Source organism: Dendrobium catenatum, unplaced genomic scaffold, assembly GCF_001605985.2.
Source record: "Dendrobium catenatum unplaced genomic scaffold, ASM160598v2 original_scaffold_254917, whole genome shotgun sequence".
Lineage (NCBI taxonomy): Eukaryota > Viridiplantae > Streptophyta > Magnoliopsida > Asparagales > Orchidaceae > Dendrobium > Dendrobium catenatum.
Genome location: NW_021573316.1, coordinates 1,050,534 through 1,068,183, shown reverse-complemented (window position 1 = coordinate 1,068,183; position 17,650 = coordinate 1,050,534). Strand labels below are relative to the sequence as shown.

The 17,650-nt window shown below is 38.2% G+C and overlaps 1 protein-coding gene across 1 annotated transcript in view; it reads right to left on the bottom strand.

Annotated features, from left to right (window-relative positions):
• The window catches only part of LOC110103568 (formin-like protein 17), a 29,477-nt gene extending 17,435 nt beyond the window's left edge, over window positions 1-12,042 (bottom strand). Inside the window, exons 1-5 of the mRNA XM_028692674.1 lie at window positions 10,829-12,042; window positions 10,203-10,326; window positions 4,081-4,152; window positions 913-1,011; window positions 773-814 (exon numbers count right to left, since the gene is read on the bottom strand). Of these exons, the coding sequence (XP_028548507.1) occupies window positions 773-814; window positions 913-1,011; window positions 4,081-4,152; window positions 10,203-10,326; window positions 10,829-12,027 (1,536 nt within the window). The 5' untranslated portion in view covers window positions 12,028-12,042. The remainder of the gene's footprint in view (window positions 1-772; window positions 815-912; window positions 1,012-4,080; window positions 4,153-10,202; window positions 10,327-10,828) is intronic.
• Between the last annotated feature and the right edge of the window lie 5,608 nt (window positions 12,043-17,650).

Here is a 17,650-nt window from a genome sequence, read left to right as displayed (position 1 = left end):
CCTTGAAGATAAGTGGCGTATCAACAAGAGAAATCAAAATCAATGAGAGAGCCTCTAAAGAAGTGAGCGAATATCTAAGGATTAATGGAATGCGAGGAAGAAGGCGAGTCATGCTTAAGACTTCCTATTTTTTATACTTATAGGAGAAGAGTTAGCTTGATCAAACTTAAATATAAAGAGATTACAAGATAAATAGCATTTTAAACCATTTTTAACATAAATAGATTATAAAGATATTACTAATATGTTAAAGTTTAATAAATTAATAATTTAATTTAAGTTACATGGGACTATTACCCAATTAGCTGGGTGAGGTGAGCCCGGTCATTTGAGGTGATGCCCCAAACACGTCCCTCAATTGCCTTCAGAAATTTTTACCTTTCGCTTCCTTCAATTAGGCCACAATTGAGTCCTAAAAAATGCCTTTTAAAGCATTATGTGCTAAGAAAAAAGAAAGTGATGTATATAAACAACTACGGAAAGATATAAGATATCAATGGAACCAGATCACAGATATATAAAAAACTAAATCATTATTTTCTAGTTATAAGATGCTTAAAAAAATGAGCATTTTTTTCTGTTTTCAATGCTTTATAAAGCAATGTTTAGTAGGCGGTACTAAATTATCACACTTTATGCACACTTTTTCTATGCAAATATTGTTTAAGCAAGAATCCAATAATGTCCATAATTTTTTAAAGTTTTTGGCACTACGATTTGTTTAAAGGTTCAAATGACTACTATTCTTAAAAGAAAAGGGGCACGTGACTACCTGCTCACATTTTCCAAGCTTTTCCTTGTCACCAGTGTATCCCTGAGAAAATCATAAATTAGAAATGTGAGCCTACACACAGAAAGACTAAAATCATCTTCACACCAAAATTTTGATAAAAAAACAGTCATTAAGAGCACCTTAAGAAGCTCCATCTCTTCTTTGGTTGGACAAAATTTGATCAGGTTTTCCACTTGATCAACATCAAGAATAGAATTATCCAAGGCTAATGCAGCACTCTGAGAAATCAAATAACACTAAGCATGACTTGCAGCTCAATAGAGCATAAATTAGACAGAAGAGAGGTGATAAAAAAGTGAACTACTTTTAATTAATATTATATATATATTTGGTACACAAGTAAATGTACGTCACTTCTTAACAGCACCTTATATGAAATAGAGAAAAACTGAAACGAGAAAAAAAAAACATTACACACTTATAAGCATGATTTTAAAGTTTCCAATGTTTCAGCACAATTTGGTAGTTCGGGAGCAGTTCGGTTGAAGAAAATCTAAAAGCAGCAATTTTCTCGGTTGATTTTAAAAGCTTCAATTGAGTTGCAAGTGCTCTAGTGACATTTCACTTGAATCTCATATATTTTGGACAAAATTATGTTGGCAGTTGCCGAAAATCTGCCAAATCTCTATCCGTGTGACCCCTCACAAACATTTATAAAAGTTGTAAGCTCAAGCCCAACCCCTTTGACGCATTCACTTCAAGATGATATTCCAAAATCTTTTCTAGTGTCTTGAATGATAGAAAAATGTCTTGAATGATAGAAAAGTCAAATAAAAAACCAAAGCTATGCAATATTGCATAGTGATGATCTATATATTCTAAATTTATGAGTTAATGATTTTGGCTCAAAATTCAGCCAATTCAGCTCATACAAGTCTAGATTCATATAGGCCAATCATAATGAGCTGAATCAAATTATTAAAAATTCAAACATACCAGTTTTCAAGCCTTTTCAGACCCAACTTTATATGTATTGAATTAAATTTAATAAAGAAATGGATAATTTAATTTTATTTAGGAAAAAAGGATAAAAAAATTCAACCTTGTCTTGCGGTGGATTATCATTATAAATAGGACTTAATTATATAAACTTTCAGATTATTGATCTGATGAATAAACTGTGTGACAAGGCCACTTTTGATTTCTTTCTTAATCCGTTGATCCAAGCTTTGTATGTGGAGTGCTTCAAATTGCATACGCACTGCTTCCTTCTTTATATTATGATTAATCTAAATCAAATTATCGAAGATCGAGATGCCAAAATTTTCAAATCTTTCCATGAATACCCTGCTGACTTGCTCAGATTTTTATAAATTTATGTATTTCCCCTTGTTTAAAATTTCACAATGTGAGGCACACCTCGCCGCAGTTCTATTGCAAAACGCATTAAGATGCACACCTCATATTTTTACTTTGAGGCATGCCTCAATCTGGCTGAGGTGCGCCTTGCCTCACAAGCATGAGATGTATATATCATGTATGTCCTTCTTTTAATTATAAATATATAAAAAAAAAAAAAAAATTAACGTAATTTAAACACCTACACCTTCACACGGACCCATCGCACCCATGTTGTAGATCCCCCATCCTCAACGTCCAGCCTTGAGTTCCCTACACCCAAGCCAGCCGCTGCTGCCGCCGGCAATCACCTGGGGATGGCCATCACCGCAACACCTCCTTCTCCTTTTACTTTTACATACTATATTTTATGTTATTTTGTTATTATGATGTTTGGATTTCAATTCTATTTAACGCAATTTATCAGTTTCCACTTTACATCTTGTGTAATTTTTTTTTATATTTATGTCAAATTATTATTTCATAATTCAATAAAAGTTACTATGTCACCATTTAATATATTACTTAGTTATTATGTTAAAAAATTTACTTTTAATCTTTATTTTCACTTTAAGCAATTTTTAGATTTTGAGATTTACGCTCGCCTCACAAAAGAAAAATGCGTCAATACCCAATTGTGCAATTTTAAACATTGGTATTTCCTCTTGCCCATAATCCACGAGAGTCAATGATAATCCCTGCATAGCAAACCAAACTAATCCCTTAAACCCCAAAAGCCTGCACATGCAAGCCAGCAAAACCAAACTCTTATCCTATAAATTTTCTTGCAATCAGCTTTTGGGATACTAAAACCAACCTAGGAGGGACCCTACAGCATCTAAGAATAAGCCAACCCAACGCATGTCCAACCAAAACTAATTTGATGAAGGACATCCTGATAACTTGGAGTAGGGAAGATCTGAAAATATTACACCCATGAAGAATTCTCAAAATCTTGTGAATTGTACTTTAAATCTGTGAATGTCAAGAAATTAAACTTATGAGTTCTCTTTTCTCTTATTTGTAGATTAAATATCGTTGAAAAAGATAATCCAGCGAGATCTTTTTATGTATCTAACAAACTTAGAGAATTCATCCAATGAACTCAACAGCTTGGTACCTCGGGATATTGATAGCGAGGTTGGTTCTTAAAGACAGCACTTTGTTCGCTTTCCTTATAGTCTTGCATTTCAAGTAGAGAAAATCTTGACGTCAATAAAGTAGAGCAAATTGGAAAAAATCTCTCTAAATACATGTATACTAGTTAAGCTACTGATCGACTTAACATAGAAGTCAGCTTACATAATCATAATTGTGTGAGACTAATTCCTATAGAGAGCTATGACCCACTGATAGATGAACAGTACTTACCTGATGAAGTCATCCAATATCTTAATGAATGAGTAGCGTTAAAAGCATGAAGTAAATCCCATGAACTTGGACTTCCTATTATTATCATATTCATTGATAGATTTCAAATCACAAGTCACAAATAGCGAATATTTACAAATCTCTAGGCTTAAATTTATATGTACACCTGACACAATTCTTAGTCATCATAACAAGTTGCCAAAGACTTCGTTCTATCAACATAGCACACATAATCATCATATTGCATATCAAGCATTGCCTCAAATATCGTAAGTACAGAACTAAGGATAAAAAAATAGAGACCTAGAACTTTGCATTATTAATTGTAACTCATTGTTAGTTAATTTGCATGCCCTGTCCCATAACATTTATGTTTCAGTAAGTAATTTCCATCTATTATATGCGTTTCTTGCAAAATCATAACTATTGATTATGATTTCCATATTATTAGCTGAGTGACATTTAGAGAAGCATTTTTTTTTCATTTAAGTGTCGAGCAACCAAAATCACTTTTTGGTCATATCTTTATGGTGAAAACATTACTTCCATAATGGTACAAATAAAAGAAAAATGCATACCATCAGATCAGGAAGCGGTATCTTAACCTTTGTCAGCATGATCTCAGTATTGTTTGCCCGTCTTAGTTCAATCTACAAAATAAATCAATATTTATGAGGTCAGAGAAATATAATAGAAATACAAAGATTTAATAGATCGATTAAGAAGTGAGATAATACTTATAAGATTTAAATGCAAATGGAATCACTAATTACTTTTCAATATCTCTATGTTCTTTATGAATGTATCTCCATCAAGGTAAGAACTGAATAACATAATTAAAAGTACTTCATTGAATTCATCGTAAATGAAACCGAAAGTTTGCCCAAAGTGGAGCATTGAAGATGACCTTTTAGGACCAGTTCGCAAAAGAACTCCAAAAAAAAAAAAAGTCCTGTAACGAATACTTCCAAATCTCAAAACTAGGAAACACAAATACATGCATAAGTTTAAAAAATTAAAAACAAGGAAGGTGGGGATGGAAGTTAAATACCATGTTTAGAACAATGCAGTAGCTAGAAAATTATGAAGTTACGACTTAAAACATTTAAAATACTTGCTGGGTTGAATTATTTTTAAACTTTATAAGTAAATCAAGAGTAAAAAACTAAACATATTGAACAGAAAGTTGAATCATTATGCATTAAACCACAAACTTTATCCCATTATTATGATAGGAAATGGATACAATTACAGAAAAACCTAAGAACCGCACAAGAACTCTTTTTTAGTGAAAGAACTAAGAAGATAAAACCTAAGATACATTGGATCTTCAATTGGAGAGGACAATCCGGCTCTACCAAATCCCTAGCCATCGGCTAGAGCCCACTCAACCTAAGCAAAACTAATTCTAGCAAAATCAAGCATAACCTGAAATCATCCCATCATCAGCCTTAAATAGGCTCCCCTAATTCCCAAATCAACCCCATTTCCCTACATAATTTCCTCTCATATTTGAATTCAAATTAGATTTCTTTCCTTAATTAATTTCCTTCCAATTGTAATTAAAACTTTCCTAAACAATTTCTTGTCTCTCTTCTTGCCCATCGCCCACCCTAGTGGGGCCCACTGGCTCAACTGCCAGTCCCTCAATACTCCCCTCACAAAGAGCCACCTTGCCCTCGAGGTAGAACGAAGTAAGCTATTGTTGATGCACTGGATTAATAACTGTGGACTAGAAAAAATGGAGTGGCACTTGGTCAAACAATCCCTGCCTCGAGCATCGCCCTGATCAATTCTCAATCTCTTCGTTCTGGAGTTGGGGTTGACAAGAAAATGGATTGACACTGGGTCAAACAATCCCTGCCTCGAGCATCTCCTTGATCAATCTCTCAATCTCTTCATTATAAATTTGGGGATGACGATACAGATGAACACTGATAGGTGAGACTCCTTCCTTCAAGAAAATAGCATATACATGTTCCCGCAAAGGAGGCAACCCCTGAACTAGCTGGAACACCCCTCGATACTACTGTAAGGGTGGCTAAACCATGTCTGGTGCTTTTATCTTCTCCCCATCTTTTCCTCCTTCCAAACTCTGTAGCTCCACCAAAAATCTCACTCATTCACACTTTCCCCACCTTAGAAATGGCTCCAAAGGTCGCATCTTTTCTTCTTCCCCCAATATTTTCACCTTCGGATCTTCCCCTCTCCTTATCAAATTAGGGTTTTCTCCACTCCCTTGGCCCCAGCGGTTGCCTCCTTCGACGACACTGTTTTGGTTTAGACCTCAAGCATCTTCATCATCATCTCCTCCATAATGGCAAACTTTCAATCGATCTTTCCATGGATTGTTGAAATTTAACTTTGAAAATCTGAAATTTTAGATATCAATTGTCTAATCTCTCCTTCCAACACTTCTACCTTTCTTTTATCATAGGTACAAGTATCTATGCTCTAATACCAATTTGATAAGAATTGAATGCAATTTCAGCAAAACCAGAAAACATTACAAGAAACTTAGGAAGAAGAAAAGACAAAACTATTTTTTTATTGAAAGAACTAAGAAGAAAAAACACAAGGTACGGTTGGATATTCAATTGGAGAGAAGATCAGGCTCTCCCAAATCCCTAGCCACCGGCTAGAGCGCACTCAACCTAAGCAAAACACACTAAACATGCATTGTTGTAATGATAGGAAGTCAAAACACACTAGACATAAGAAATGAATTGATATATATTAGATAGATATTTGTGAAATCCCACAAGTAAAAAAAAAGATAAAATCTTAAATATCAAAGCGCCTTTTAGTATAATGGTTAGAATTTCTTTAAAAAAACTCCAAGGTAAGCATGCTTGTGCAAAAGCAATCTTGAGATGAGTAATCTATTGAGAGGTTACACCAACGGGGCAAAAATGAGAGGTCATTAGACCAAAGAGGACAATACCTCGATAGTTAAGAGTTTAGGTTGTTACAAAATGGAATCAGAGCAAAACACCAGTCTAACGATGATAACTAAGTAGCATACATGACAAAGTGCTAAGTCATGGGGGCCACCTCTTAAACCCTATATGGTACAAAGTGCTATATGACAAGAGCTGCCACTTAAACTTATAAGGGCTTCCTTTAGAAACATATATGTCTGGTGAATGATTCTAGGATAAGGATATTGATGAAGACGTCAGTTACTTAAGTGAGACAGATTATGAAACCCCTTAAGTAAAAAGAAACTAAACTCTTAAACATCGAGGCGTCTTTTGATATAATTGTTAGAATTTCATTTAAGAAGATCTGAGGTTAAACATGCTCGTACATGAGCAATCTTAGGATGGGTGAACTCTTGAGAAGTTACACAAACGAGATAAAACGGTACAGAAACCAAGTGCTAGATATCAAAACGGTACGGCCATTAGACCAAAGCGGACAATACCTCGATAGTTAAGAGTTTGGTTGTTACAATATCAGAGATAGAAGATAACAATATTGATTAGAATGGAAAAAAAAAATCAAGTGCTAGATATCAATATGACATGGCTTCAATGCAAGCTAAGCTGTTATATTTGAAAACAACAGACTTTAGCATTGTAACCCGATGAGGACATCGACAGACGCTACCGACATGTGTATCAACGAAGTAATCGCAGATCTACGGCCACGATTCAACGCCTCTACTTTTGATTTAGTTTTTCATGATATGTTATTTATCGTTTTCCGTTTTTACCCTTTGGGGAGTTGTTTTGTCATTGTAGCCAAAAAGACAATCTTGTACTTGTTCTTTTCATGAGTAAAGACCTATATATAGTGGTCTCATATGTTGTATCTTTTTTTTAATGAATGCTTAATGAAATTTGGTTTCTTCTTCTTCTTCTTCTTCTTGCATGAGAGCTAGAGAAGGGTGATTGAGTTCAAGGTGAGCGAGTGCATTACCTAACAGTCGTTGGAAGAGTTCGCGACTCGTGGCTTTATTGTTATTTTATCTTTTTTCATCTTCTTGTCCACCTCTTGTTCTTTTCCACGTCTACCTGCCAACCTCCTTAGCCCCACCGCCGGCCATCTCTCAACCAAAATCACCCCACGCCTTCCCCTACCAAGCCAACCCGACATATAGCTCCCTCACCCCCACCCAACCCGGCGCCACTTCAATCCCCACTAGCCATGCCGCCGGCCACCCCATAATTTCCCCTCATTATGGTGATCTCAACGCCCTAATGACTTTCCATATTCACCCAACAAGAAAATAGAAAGGATTTAATTCAATTTGAAATTCAAAATTCTTTCCATTTTTGAAATTCCTATTTAGGAAAGTATTATTCATGAATCCAATCTAAATTCAAAATAGATTGGATTTGTTAGTAGCTTTCCTAATTCACATTTATTCTTTGGAAACTCCCTAAATCCTCCCCCAATCCCCTCCCTCTCTCTCAATGTCGTTGGCCCTATCTTGATGGGCTCCCATTCAATGCTCATTAATTCCCCTAAATTCTATTTGAAATTTGAAATTTGATTCCCTCCACCAACTTTGAAACCTGAAATTAATTTCAGGTTTATTATTTTTGCTTTCCCTATTCATCAATCCTTTTCATCTCTCTCTCAAGCCACCCGCCCCCTCTCTCCCCAACCCTAGCCGCCGCCCCCTTCTTGTGCCCCTACTCTCTTGTGAAACTCTAGTTCCCTCATGACACTTGAACCCAAAAGAAGAAGACAACCTCTCCTCCCTATCTCGCGTTGGTATATGGCCGATCCGGAAGTTGATCACGGCTTCGCGTACAACAATCGTGGGGAGATCAACATCCTCCTTTCTCCCTTCTACGATCCCGACTGGGAATACGACGAGACCGTGGAGAGATACGTCAAGCGCATCCTTTACTGCTTAGCGGAGACGATCGACCTCCAAAAACCCAATACAACTTAGCTTCTTGTTGGGAGAACCACTCCTTCGTCCGTGGCTACCTTTTCATCAACCAAGTCCTTCGGCGCCATTTTCTTAGTGGTAATTATCCTTCTTAATTGTACTCGCCTTCCACCGCTAAACCCAAAGAGTGCATGAGTGAGGTGGTACTCGAGGTGAACCACTCATTGTTAAAAGGTGGATTTTGTTATGAACATGTAATAGTTGCTATTTATTTAGATTTTTGATTGAATTGTACGGTTTGCATCGAAGCACTTCTTTGGCCTAAGCAAGTTGACTTCTTTAAATTTTAAGTTCTCTTTTATATCTAAGCAAGAGATTTTCTTCAGCAAAATTTTATTCAATTGTTCTTTTAATTTCGCATGTAACTCCTATACGATTCACATCATAACCACATTTTGAAACAGAAAGCAGTTTTGGAATTTATTCCAAAACACAACTGAAGCTTTTCTGGGCCTAGCTTTCTATTCAACAATCCCTCGATTCAGCATTGGATCTAAAGCTACGTAATCTGGTTACTGGCCCTCATTCCACCCTTAAGAAAACAAGATGATTTTACTATTAGATGGCTGACGTAGAACAGTGATTAAGTTGCTCCACTAAAATCTAGAGGCCATGGATTCAACTTTCGAGTGACAGAAATAATCTTTCAGCTGGGTAAGATTGTATACAATACCACCCCCAAACCTGGTGAGAGTTTCATGCACTAGGTAAATAAAACATTCCACCCTTAAATATTTTATTAATTTTTAAAAAATATAATTTCCTAAATTTAAAATATAAAAACTAAATTTATTATTTCGTACCCACAACATCAAATCAATCGCCCGCACTCAATACCATATTCATCAAATATTCTTATTTTTATTTCTCTTTGGCAGGTCGCGACTTTGATTTCACAACAATCATCGATATCATCTCAACATCGAAGTCTAACGTCATTACAACATCAATATTTCAAAATCATCTCAACATCAAAGTCTGATATTGTTTTGACGTTGATGCTCGGCGCTAGCAATTTATACACCCACACTTCACAGCTCATCTTTATCCGACGTTGCCTTAACATCGACGACCAACACTCCCTCAACATCAACGACAGACGCCCTCTTCACATCAAAGCCTGATACTTACTGCATAACATTGATGCTCGACTCTCGACATCATTGTTGTTTCCTCTCTCGATGCCTGATACATAACATCGACTCCCGACTGTCGACATCCTAATCTTAATTATTTTAAACACAAATTCTAATTAAATGACTTATTATTTCTAAATCATTTTTAGTATTATATTTATTCAATGTTTATATACTATTTTTGAAATATAAAATTATTATACCATGTCAAACCCATATTTGTGTCATATATTTTCAATAATTGACATGTCTCGTGTCTGTATTGTGTTGTATCTATGCCATCGTATTTGTGCATGAACATCATAGATGTCCATCTTCAAAGATGATCGTTTGGATTGTACATTCCCTGTCAAAAAAATTTATTAATGACAAGGCTCCACTTCTATAGAACTATGATAAATGAGGACCTTTTTTTCATTGTTGGAGTGGGGAAAGAAGAGAGAGGGTGCAGTTAGAAGTTTATTATTACAAAACATAGAAAGGAGAATGGGAAGAGATTCTAGCGATTAAAACAAGCATGTCTAATATGTAAAAATGCGCAATTATCATGCAAGCAAGAAAGCCAACGTGAACCTAAAGGCACGCATAAAAAAAAATGCCTAGTAATCATTTTCAGAATAGCTGTAGAGTACAAATATTAGCATCCTTTAGTTACCAGGTGGACTTTATCAGATTTTGACCCAAGAGATTTCCTCCGCCCTTCAGATTTTGAGCTATCAGACTTTGGGATGACAGCAGAGAAGAGACTTTCCAGTTCCAACTCGTCGAATTCCGAAACACTGCAAGCAATTCCTCTAGGTAAACAAAAGATATATGCTGCAATCAAGCTTCTTAGTCATTTAAGAAGATATAAAACACTACCTACAGAACCACAATCAGTACAAATTGAAATGCATCTACCTACTGGCTACATGTTAAAATCAGAACATATAAGAAATAAAGGTTCGGGTAGAAAACAGAGGATCATATTTAGCCATGCATAAATAAAACATTTAGTTGATTGCACTTACCTTCCTCTCAAATAGCCAATATTGCACATTCCTATGTTTTCTAAAATAACTTTTTTCCTTTTTTAAGTTCTCAATTAAATAATTGGATAAACACGTAATGTAAAATCTAACAGCAAGGAAGTCAAGTGTAATTTCAAAAAACAAATTGAGATTAACATGTACTATAATATCTAATTATAGGAGAGATAAGTATAATTTTAGAAAGTATATAGTAAGTATGTGCAATGTTGACTATCAACAAGGGAAATAAGGGCAATTAACCCAATCATACCTTAGGGCATCATCAGACTTTTGTATATCCGCCCATAAGCTTCCTTGAACGGCTCTTGTTACTTTCACCCAATGCAATGGTTTCAATGATGATCTACGAGGGGCTAGTGAAGATGCACTGGATCCCGTGGCACGTGCAAGCCCACGGCCTCTACCTCCAACCAAGGAAGTTGGGGGTTGACCTCTTGAACCACTTGGAGGATAAGGAGTATTAATAGGAGGTGGGGGGGGTACTCCAGGAGCTCTAGGTGGGGTTGGTGGAGCACCACGCCCTCCAGGTGGAGGGGGAGGTGGGGAACTGCTACATCCCCTAGGTGGTGGAGGAGATGGCATTGGAGCTCCCCGACCTAAAGGGGGTGGAGGAGGTGGCATTGGAGCTCCCCGACCTAATGAGATAGGAGGAGCAATGTTGCATCCACTGGGAGGAGGTGGAGGTGGGGGTGGAGGTGGAGAGGGGGCTGGTGAAGCTCCTACACGTACCCCAGGGAGTGGGGGTGGAGAGGGAGCTCCTCCTAGCATAAGAGGAGGAGGAGGTGGTGGCGACGGTGGAGATTGTACTCCTAAAAAGCCCTTCATAGAAGCCTTTAAAGGAGGAAGGCCATGAGCTGATCCAACAACATTTGGCTTAAGTGGAGGTGGAGGGGGGGCTGGTATGGCAGAACCTAATCCACCAGAGGTAGCCTTGGAATGAGTTTGGGAAGGAAGAGGGATACCATTAGATGACCCACCATGTGATGGGGGAGGTGGTGGGGGTGGGGGAGGAGAAGCACTTAGCGAATTTCTCTGGGTAATAGGCACAGGTGAGGGTGGGGCAGGGGGTGGAGGAGAATAAAATGCACCCAATGAACTTCTTGTGGAAGGTGGAGGTGGTGGAGGTGGAGGTGGTGAGGGGGGGACTGGAGCCTTTGTTTGGATTGCTTGGTGTTTTGATGGGGATGGTGTAGGTGGCGGCTGCAAGATGGAAGCATTCATGAATACACTTTGGATTGTTGGGAGGTGAGGTGGAGGTGGAGGTGGAGGAGGGCATGAGATTTTGATGGATGATCCTGAGACAGTGGGTGGTGGAGGGGGCGAAGGAGATTCATCTTGGATGGATCTTCTGAGAATGCAGGTTGGTGGAAGGGGGGGAGGAGGAGGAGGAGGAGGAGGCGGCGGCCCTGCCTTTTTTTGCTGCAGGAAACACAAGTTGAGTAGTTGCATAGGAAGGAAGGCCTATGGCTATGTAACATCAACCAAATACATGAATCAGGAGATGAAAATGGGCCTTTGATGGATGATCCAATGGCAATGGTGGAGGAGGAGGTGGAGTTGGAGGAGGAGGTGGATTGGAAGTTGGAGGCAAAGAAAGAGGTGGTAGTGGAGGTGGAGGTGATGGAGATCGAGGGGAGAGAGAGTTTGGGTTGAAGAATTTTTTAATTTAGTGCCCAAGCTGTGAGTTTCGACTAATGGCACTCTGGGAGGCTGTTGAGATGGTGGAGATTGCAATGCAGGAGAATGGGCAGCTGTATGCTGGCATGAAATTGATAAATGATCAAGGGCATGTTTCGAAGGCTCTATTAATGGAGGAGAAAGTGATGGCACACTGCCCACTGAAGAAACATACCCATCCAAAGAATTACAGTCTACTAAACGATCTAAACATTAATACTTTCATCATTTGTCTGAACCGAGGGCATGGCTAAAGCAGGTGGTGCACTGTTGTATCTAGATGGAGGGTGAGAAGGCCTATATGATGATTGTCAAATCAGAAGCCTTTTGGGGTGATATCCACCGAGCAACAATTTTAGTTTTGGCTGCTTTTGCATGTAAGTTTGTCGCTTCTTGATGGCTATCTTTTGTTTAGCTGCGACAGGATTAGAAGGAGCCGGCTATTTGTTTGGGATTTTTTCATGGGAGGCAAAACCTTCTCATTATTCTGCCTCTGAGTAATACTTCCCGTCTTCTTATTTGTAAACTTTGCCTCAACCCTTGCTTCACAAACGCTACATTACTTTCTCTTTCAAAATCAACAGTTTCTGCAGCACAAATTCTTTTGCTTGCAGCGTCACTCAACCCAAACTTTTGATTAACATCACTTACATAGATTTCCTAGATATAGAAATCATATCGAGATCACTTTTCGAGACAGTTACTTCCAATGCACCCTTATCTTCAGAATCTGAAACGTGGGTATCGAGCATGTCATCTGTAACATCCTCACCATCATTCTGGGAAAAAAGCTCCTTTGACTAAACATTCAAGATGGACTTGGGTCTCCTGTACCCTTTCTTCTTCCAATGAGTAAGGGATCTAGACCCCTACTTTTCTGCATGAAATTGTTGATTTCTGCTAACTTCTCCCTTTCCCCTCATTCGCCTCATCTAATGCTATCAATTTTCACTAATAGTTGCTTTATCACAAATAGTAAAAGTTTGGTCCAATTTCTCCTCCGCTCGGTAGCAGATGATGTTTCCAACCAGCTATGAATATGCCTCTACTTAATTTTCAAATCATGCTGGGAATCATGTGTATGTAGTTCTTCTAACTTTATGATCAACCACACTTAGACTAGTTAAGTCGTGATCCCTGCCATCCAAAAAAAGATACTTCCCTGTGTAACAAGGCTATTCATAGCACTACTGATCAAAAAAATGTTTTTTAGGCAGTAGAGCCATCCATACCCTCTTCAGAAACACTATATTCTATTTTGTTGTTTCTTCCATTTGACAGTGCGAGGTTCTCCAACTTGCCACTTTCGCCATCTATAGTTCTTGTCTTCTGGAAGAAATTGCTTATTACTGATGAATAAAATGTTTTGGCTCAGAATCATCGAAAGATTGTGCTCCAGAAGATTCTTCTTCAACCGTTGAAGAAAGAGCCTCTGTTTTCCCCAACAAACTACTGCTTTCTAACATTCTCTTCTCCTCAAGTGGAAACACATCATCCAGCATAATAAGTTTTTCAGTAACATTAGGTCCAGAATCAGTGGTTTGCACATGTGTCCTTCACTTCTATTTTTGTAAGTTCAACCAGTGCATCAGTTCTATCAATTTCATCTGTGTCTCCTCCATTGATGAACCGTAGGAACTCTGCTGTGTAATGCCATTTTCTAATTTTTTCACATCTTTACAGCTACAACAATGAATTTCTGAATTGGAACATTGTCATCCACTGCACTTTTTGTAACGAAGTATCTGAGTATCTGCATGCAATTTCTGAGGTGCTGAAATCTCTTCTGCCTCAAAAAACTCCTCTGTGGAAGCACCTTCGAAGTCACCATCATCATCATCATCACCTCCAGTTGCTGCTTCTAAGTTCATTTCAGATTTAGCCACATTAAAGTCTGAAAAGAGTACCTGTTACGGGCATGAATGTGCGTTCAAATTTCATCATAATAGAAGATACAGTCCAATAATGAAAACGTACTCTACTTTGAAATCTCTGGGAAACTGATCCTTCACATTCCAGACAACATCAATTTCCTCATTGTTCGCAAATAGTATACATCAGACTCAATAAACGCAGTGTTAAACATGACTCTGAACATCAATCACCTCTCGCTCCAAATCCTCATCCACATGGATACACTCAAGGACAACATCTCCTTGAACACGACATCTAGCACTTATTTTTGGGTCTGCATTCTCCTCCTGTAATTGTTATAGACAATCAATAACAGCAGAAAGAAAATTGCATTGCTTAAGGGGCTGTTTGATTAGGACTGTATTGCATTCAAAATGTTGAGTTTTATATTTTATTCTGTTTGGTGGAGTAAAAAAAAACTCAAGGCAAATTTTTGAAATTTTCAAAATGCACCCTTTCATTTTATTTTAAAGAATTTGGAATTCACTTCACACCAGGCAAATTCCAAGTTGTTTAAGTGCTCCTTCCCACAAACTGCTCATCCTAGCCTGTTCTCAAGTGTTCCCTCAAAAATGCAATGCTCGTGTGCCGTGTAGCACTCATACCAACTCCAATCGCGGCATCCAATGATAATGCCGACGATAGTGTGATAGCACTCCATATTAGCTCATCGCTCATCCAAACCACCCATGTTGTGTCAACCACAATAGGCATCGTCGACCTCGTCGAGAAAGACAACATCGTCGTGCCCTGGCTCTTTGCATTTAGGCATTTAGAATTCCATTTTGCATCAAACCAAATATAACAAAATTTATTATGAATTTATTTTACAAGCAACCAAACAATCTTTTGAGTATTTCAAATTTATTGAGTTAATTTACACTCACTTTAAATATATTGAATTCTAAATACACAATCAAACAGCCCTTAAATCACCAAAATAAAAACAGAACTGTCTATAATGCCTAACACTTATTCCTGGTCCTTGGAGTTGAAAAAGTATCTTTGAGCTCCTGTTCGTAGATTCAGAGGGTCTTGGCATAAATTCGAACAACGGTCTGCAACCTCCATAGTATCAACTTGTGGAACAACCCTAAGAATGATGCATTCCAACATTAAGGGTTTATCCCTTAGGAGGCCAATCTGACCCACTGCCTTGTCTGGTTATGTACTGCAAGTATCTCAGGTGAGAGGTTGCGGATTCAACGAGCAAAAGAGATTGAAACAATTCTTGGGGGCTTGCTTATAGACCATTTTAAGGGTCTTCTGCTCCCCATTGTACTGCTTCCTGTAGAGAAGAAGGCCTGCGAGCATAAAGCAAGAACAGGCCAACCTCCCCTCTCACAATGCATCAGTAAAAATTATGTTGCCTTCAAAGAGACAACCAGCTCTCACTAGACCTCAAGAAATGATGGATCATCTCCAATGGAAGTAAGGGACAACCTTCGTATTGCCGAGGTAGTCCATAACTGTCATATCATACTCCGACAAAATATCAGAGATATGACCTTCTTATCCCTTCCTAAAGTTGCATACCAATGAATGAGGCATCAAGGAAAGTAATCTTGAAGCTGGGAAACTATAACTCCAGGTAATCCTTGTACTCTTTATCTCTAAGAGTTTCGGAGGAGAAGCAACAGTCCAAACCATGCAAATGAATAGATGTCTTAGCAACAAAGAATTAAGGTTTTTTTTTTTTTAATTTTCAAAACAATAACTTCAATAAAACTCTCTAAGCCGACCAATGGCCACAAAGACGGCGTCAAAGGAGAAAAATGAATGAAGATTTTTCAACTTCCCAAACTCAAAAATTAAAAACAAGCAACGTCAACGATTATAGAGCATTAGCCAACACAATGGACATCCAATTGAAAGAGGAAAAACAAAGCTTTCGCATCATCTTTTTTTTTTTTTTTGGGAAATTTTTGGGCTTCGCATCATCTTTAACTAGATGATTTGGAATTTGACACGTGTAGAGCCAATCAAAGAAAAAACAAAAGAATCCTGTTATTTTAAATAAAAGACATGAGAGAGCAAAACAAAACGGCAAATTCAACAAATCAATAATATCCCAAAAAATACTCTAAAATTACAAACATCGAAATACCGATCCCAGCATCATTTACAATCCAAGATCTACGCTCATCGAGACCGCACTTCCTCACAAGCAGATCCAATCCAAAAAAATAAATAAATAAAAACGAAATCACTACAAAAAATACATGAAAAGCACCAGCAAACGTGGACAAAATCAACACAATAGCAGACGAATTACCATACTACCCTCTCGGAGATCTCCAGCAACCGATCCGGCGGCGTTCCTGTAGAACAACCTCCTGAACAGTGCCATCTTCGTCCAGAGCTGCCTCCTCAGCCGCCACTCCTCAGCCGGCTATCACCGCAGTGATGCCTCCACCTTGAGGCATCCCGACCACCCTCGAGATCGAACAGCGGAGATTCGAAGAAGAAAGAAGTTCGCTAGGGTTTCAAAATCACATACTGTCGTTTGCGATTCCGAGCTGCTTTTTTTTATTTTTTTCACCGTCTCTTTCTGTGCTTTTCCTGACTGTGAAGCCTTTTTGTCTCCCGTAGAAATAGGTGAAGAACTGCGGAGGCGAGAGGAGAAGAATTGACGCCGTAAATTTTAGTTGGGTGCACGTTTGGGTGTCGAGTTTATTTTATTCACTGCGCATGCACCGTCCCTTTTTACTGTTTTTTAAGTGGGTTTTTTAATAAAAATTTTTATTTTTTTTTGTATTATATAACTTGCTTAAGAAATGAAAAAATCCGTCTCAAACGAAGGCTTACAACACCTCTCTCACCGAAAAAAATCCATTTTATTTGCTTAATTCAATATCCAATCTAACTCCATTTTTTTCTCTTTTTCTTACGCTTCTTCATTCACTAGAAGATAATCATTTTTCTCCTCTTTTGCACACTTCTTCCAACAATTGCAGCTTAGCATAATCTTATTTTATCCTGTACCAACATTTATAATTACTTGTCTTTACTTGTTTTCTCTTATTTAAGGCCCCTATTACAACTTTTACTTTTGAATACAATTTTCCTTTTTCCTCTTCTTCCCTGCCTGTGTCCTTCTCCTCTCGGCAATCTTGATTGTCTCATGGTAATCAAGAGCCACTTAATGGGGGATCAAGATTCAGCCTCCTCTCTACTCCCTCCTCACCGCCATCACCGGAAATCCCAACCCCGATCCACAGTCATTCGGCCTCCCTGAAATTTCTCATCACTAACATCAAAATGCTCCCTCCCCCACCTCTCACACGACAATTACGCATTTAGCGACTCAATATCTCCAAGCAATTTTCCGCCATGGTTACGTCGCTTCGGTCGCCGGCATCTCAGACACAAAAAACGCTGGCGATGTTCTCCACCTTCGCGCAGGTTGAATATGCCAAATATCCCTCACTCTTCTCTGTCGAACCGTTCCTCGCTTCAGGGTCGGTTTATTCAATTCGCT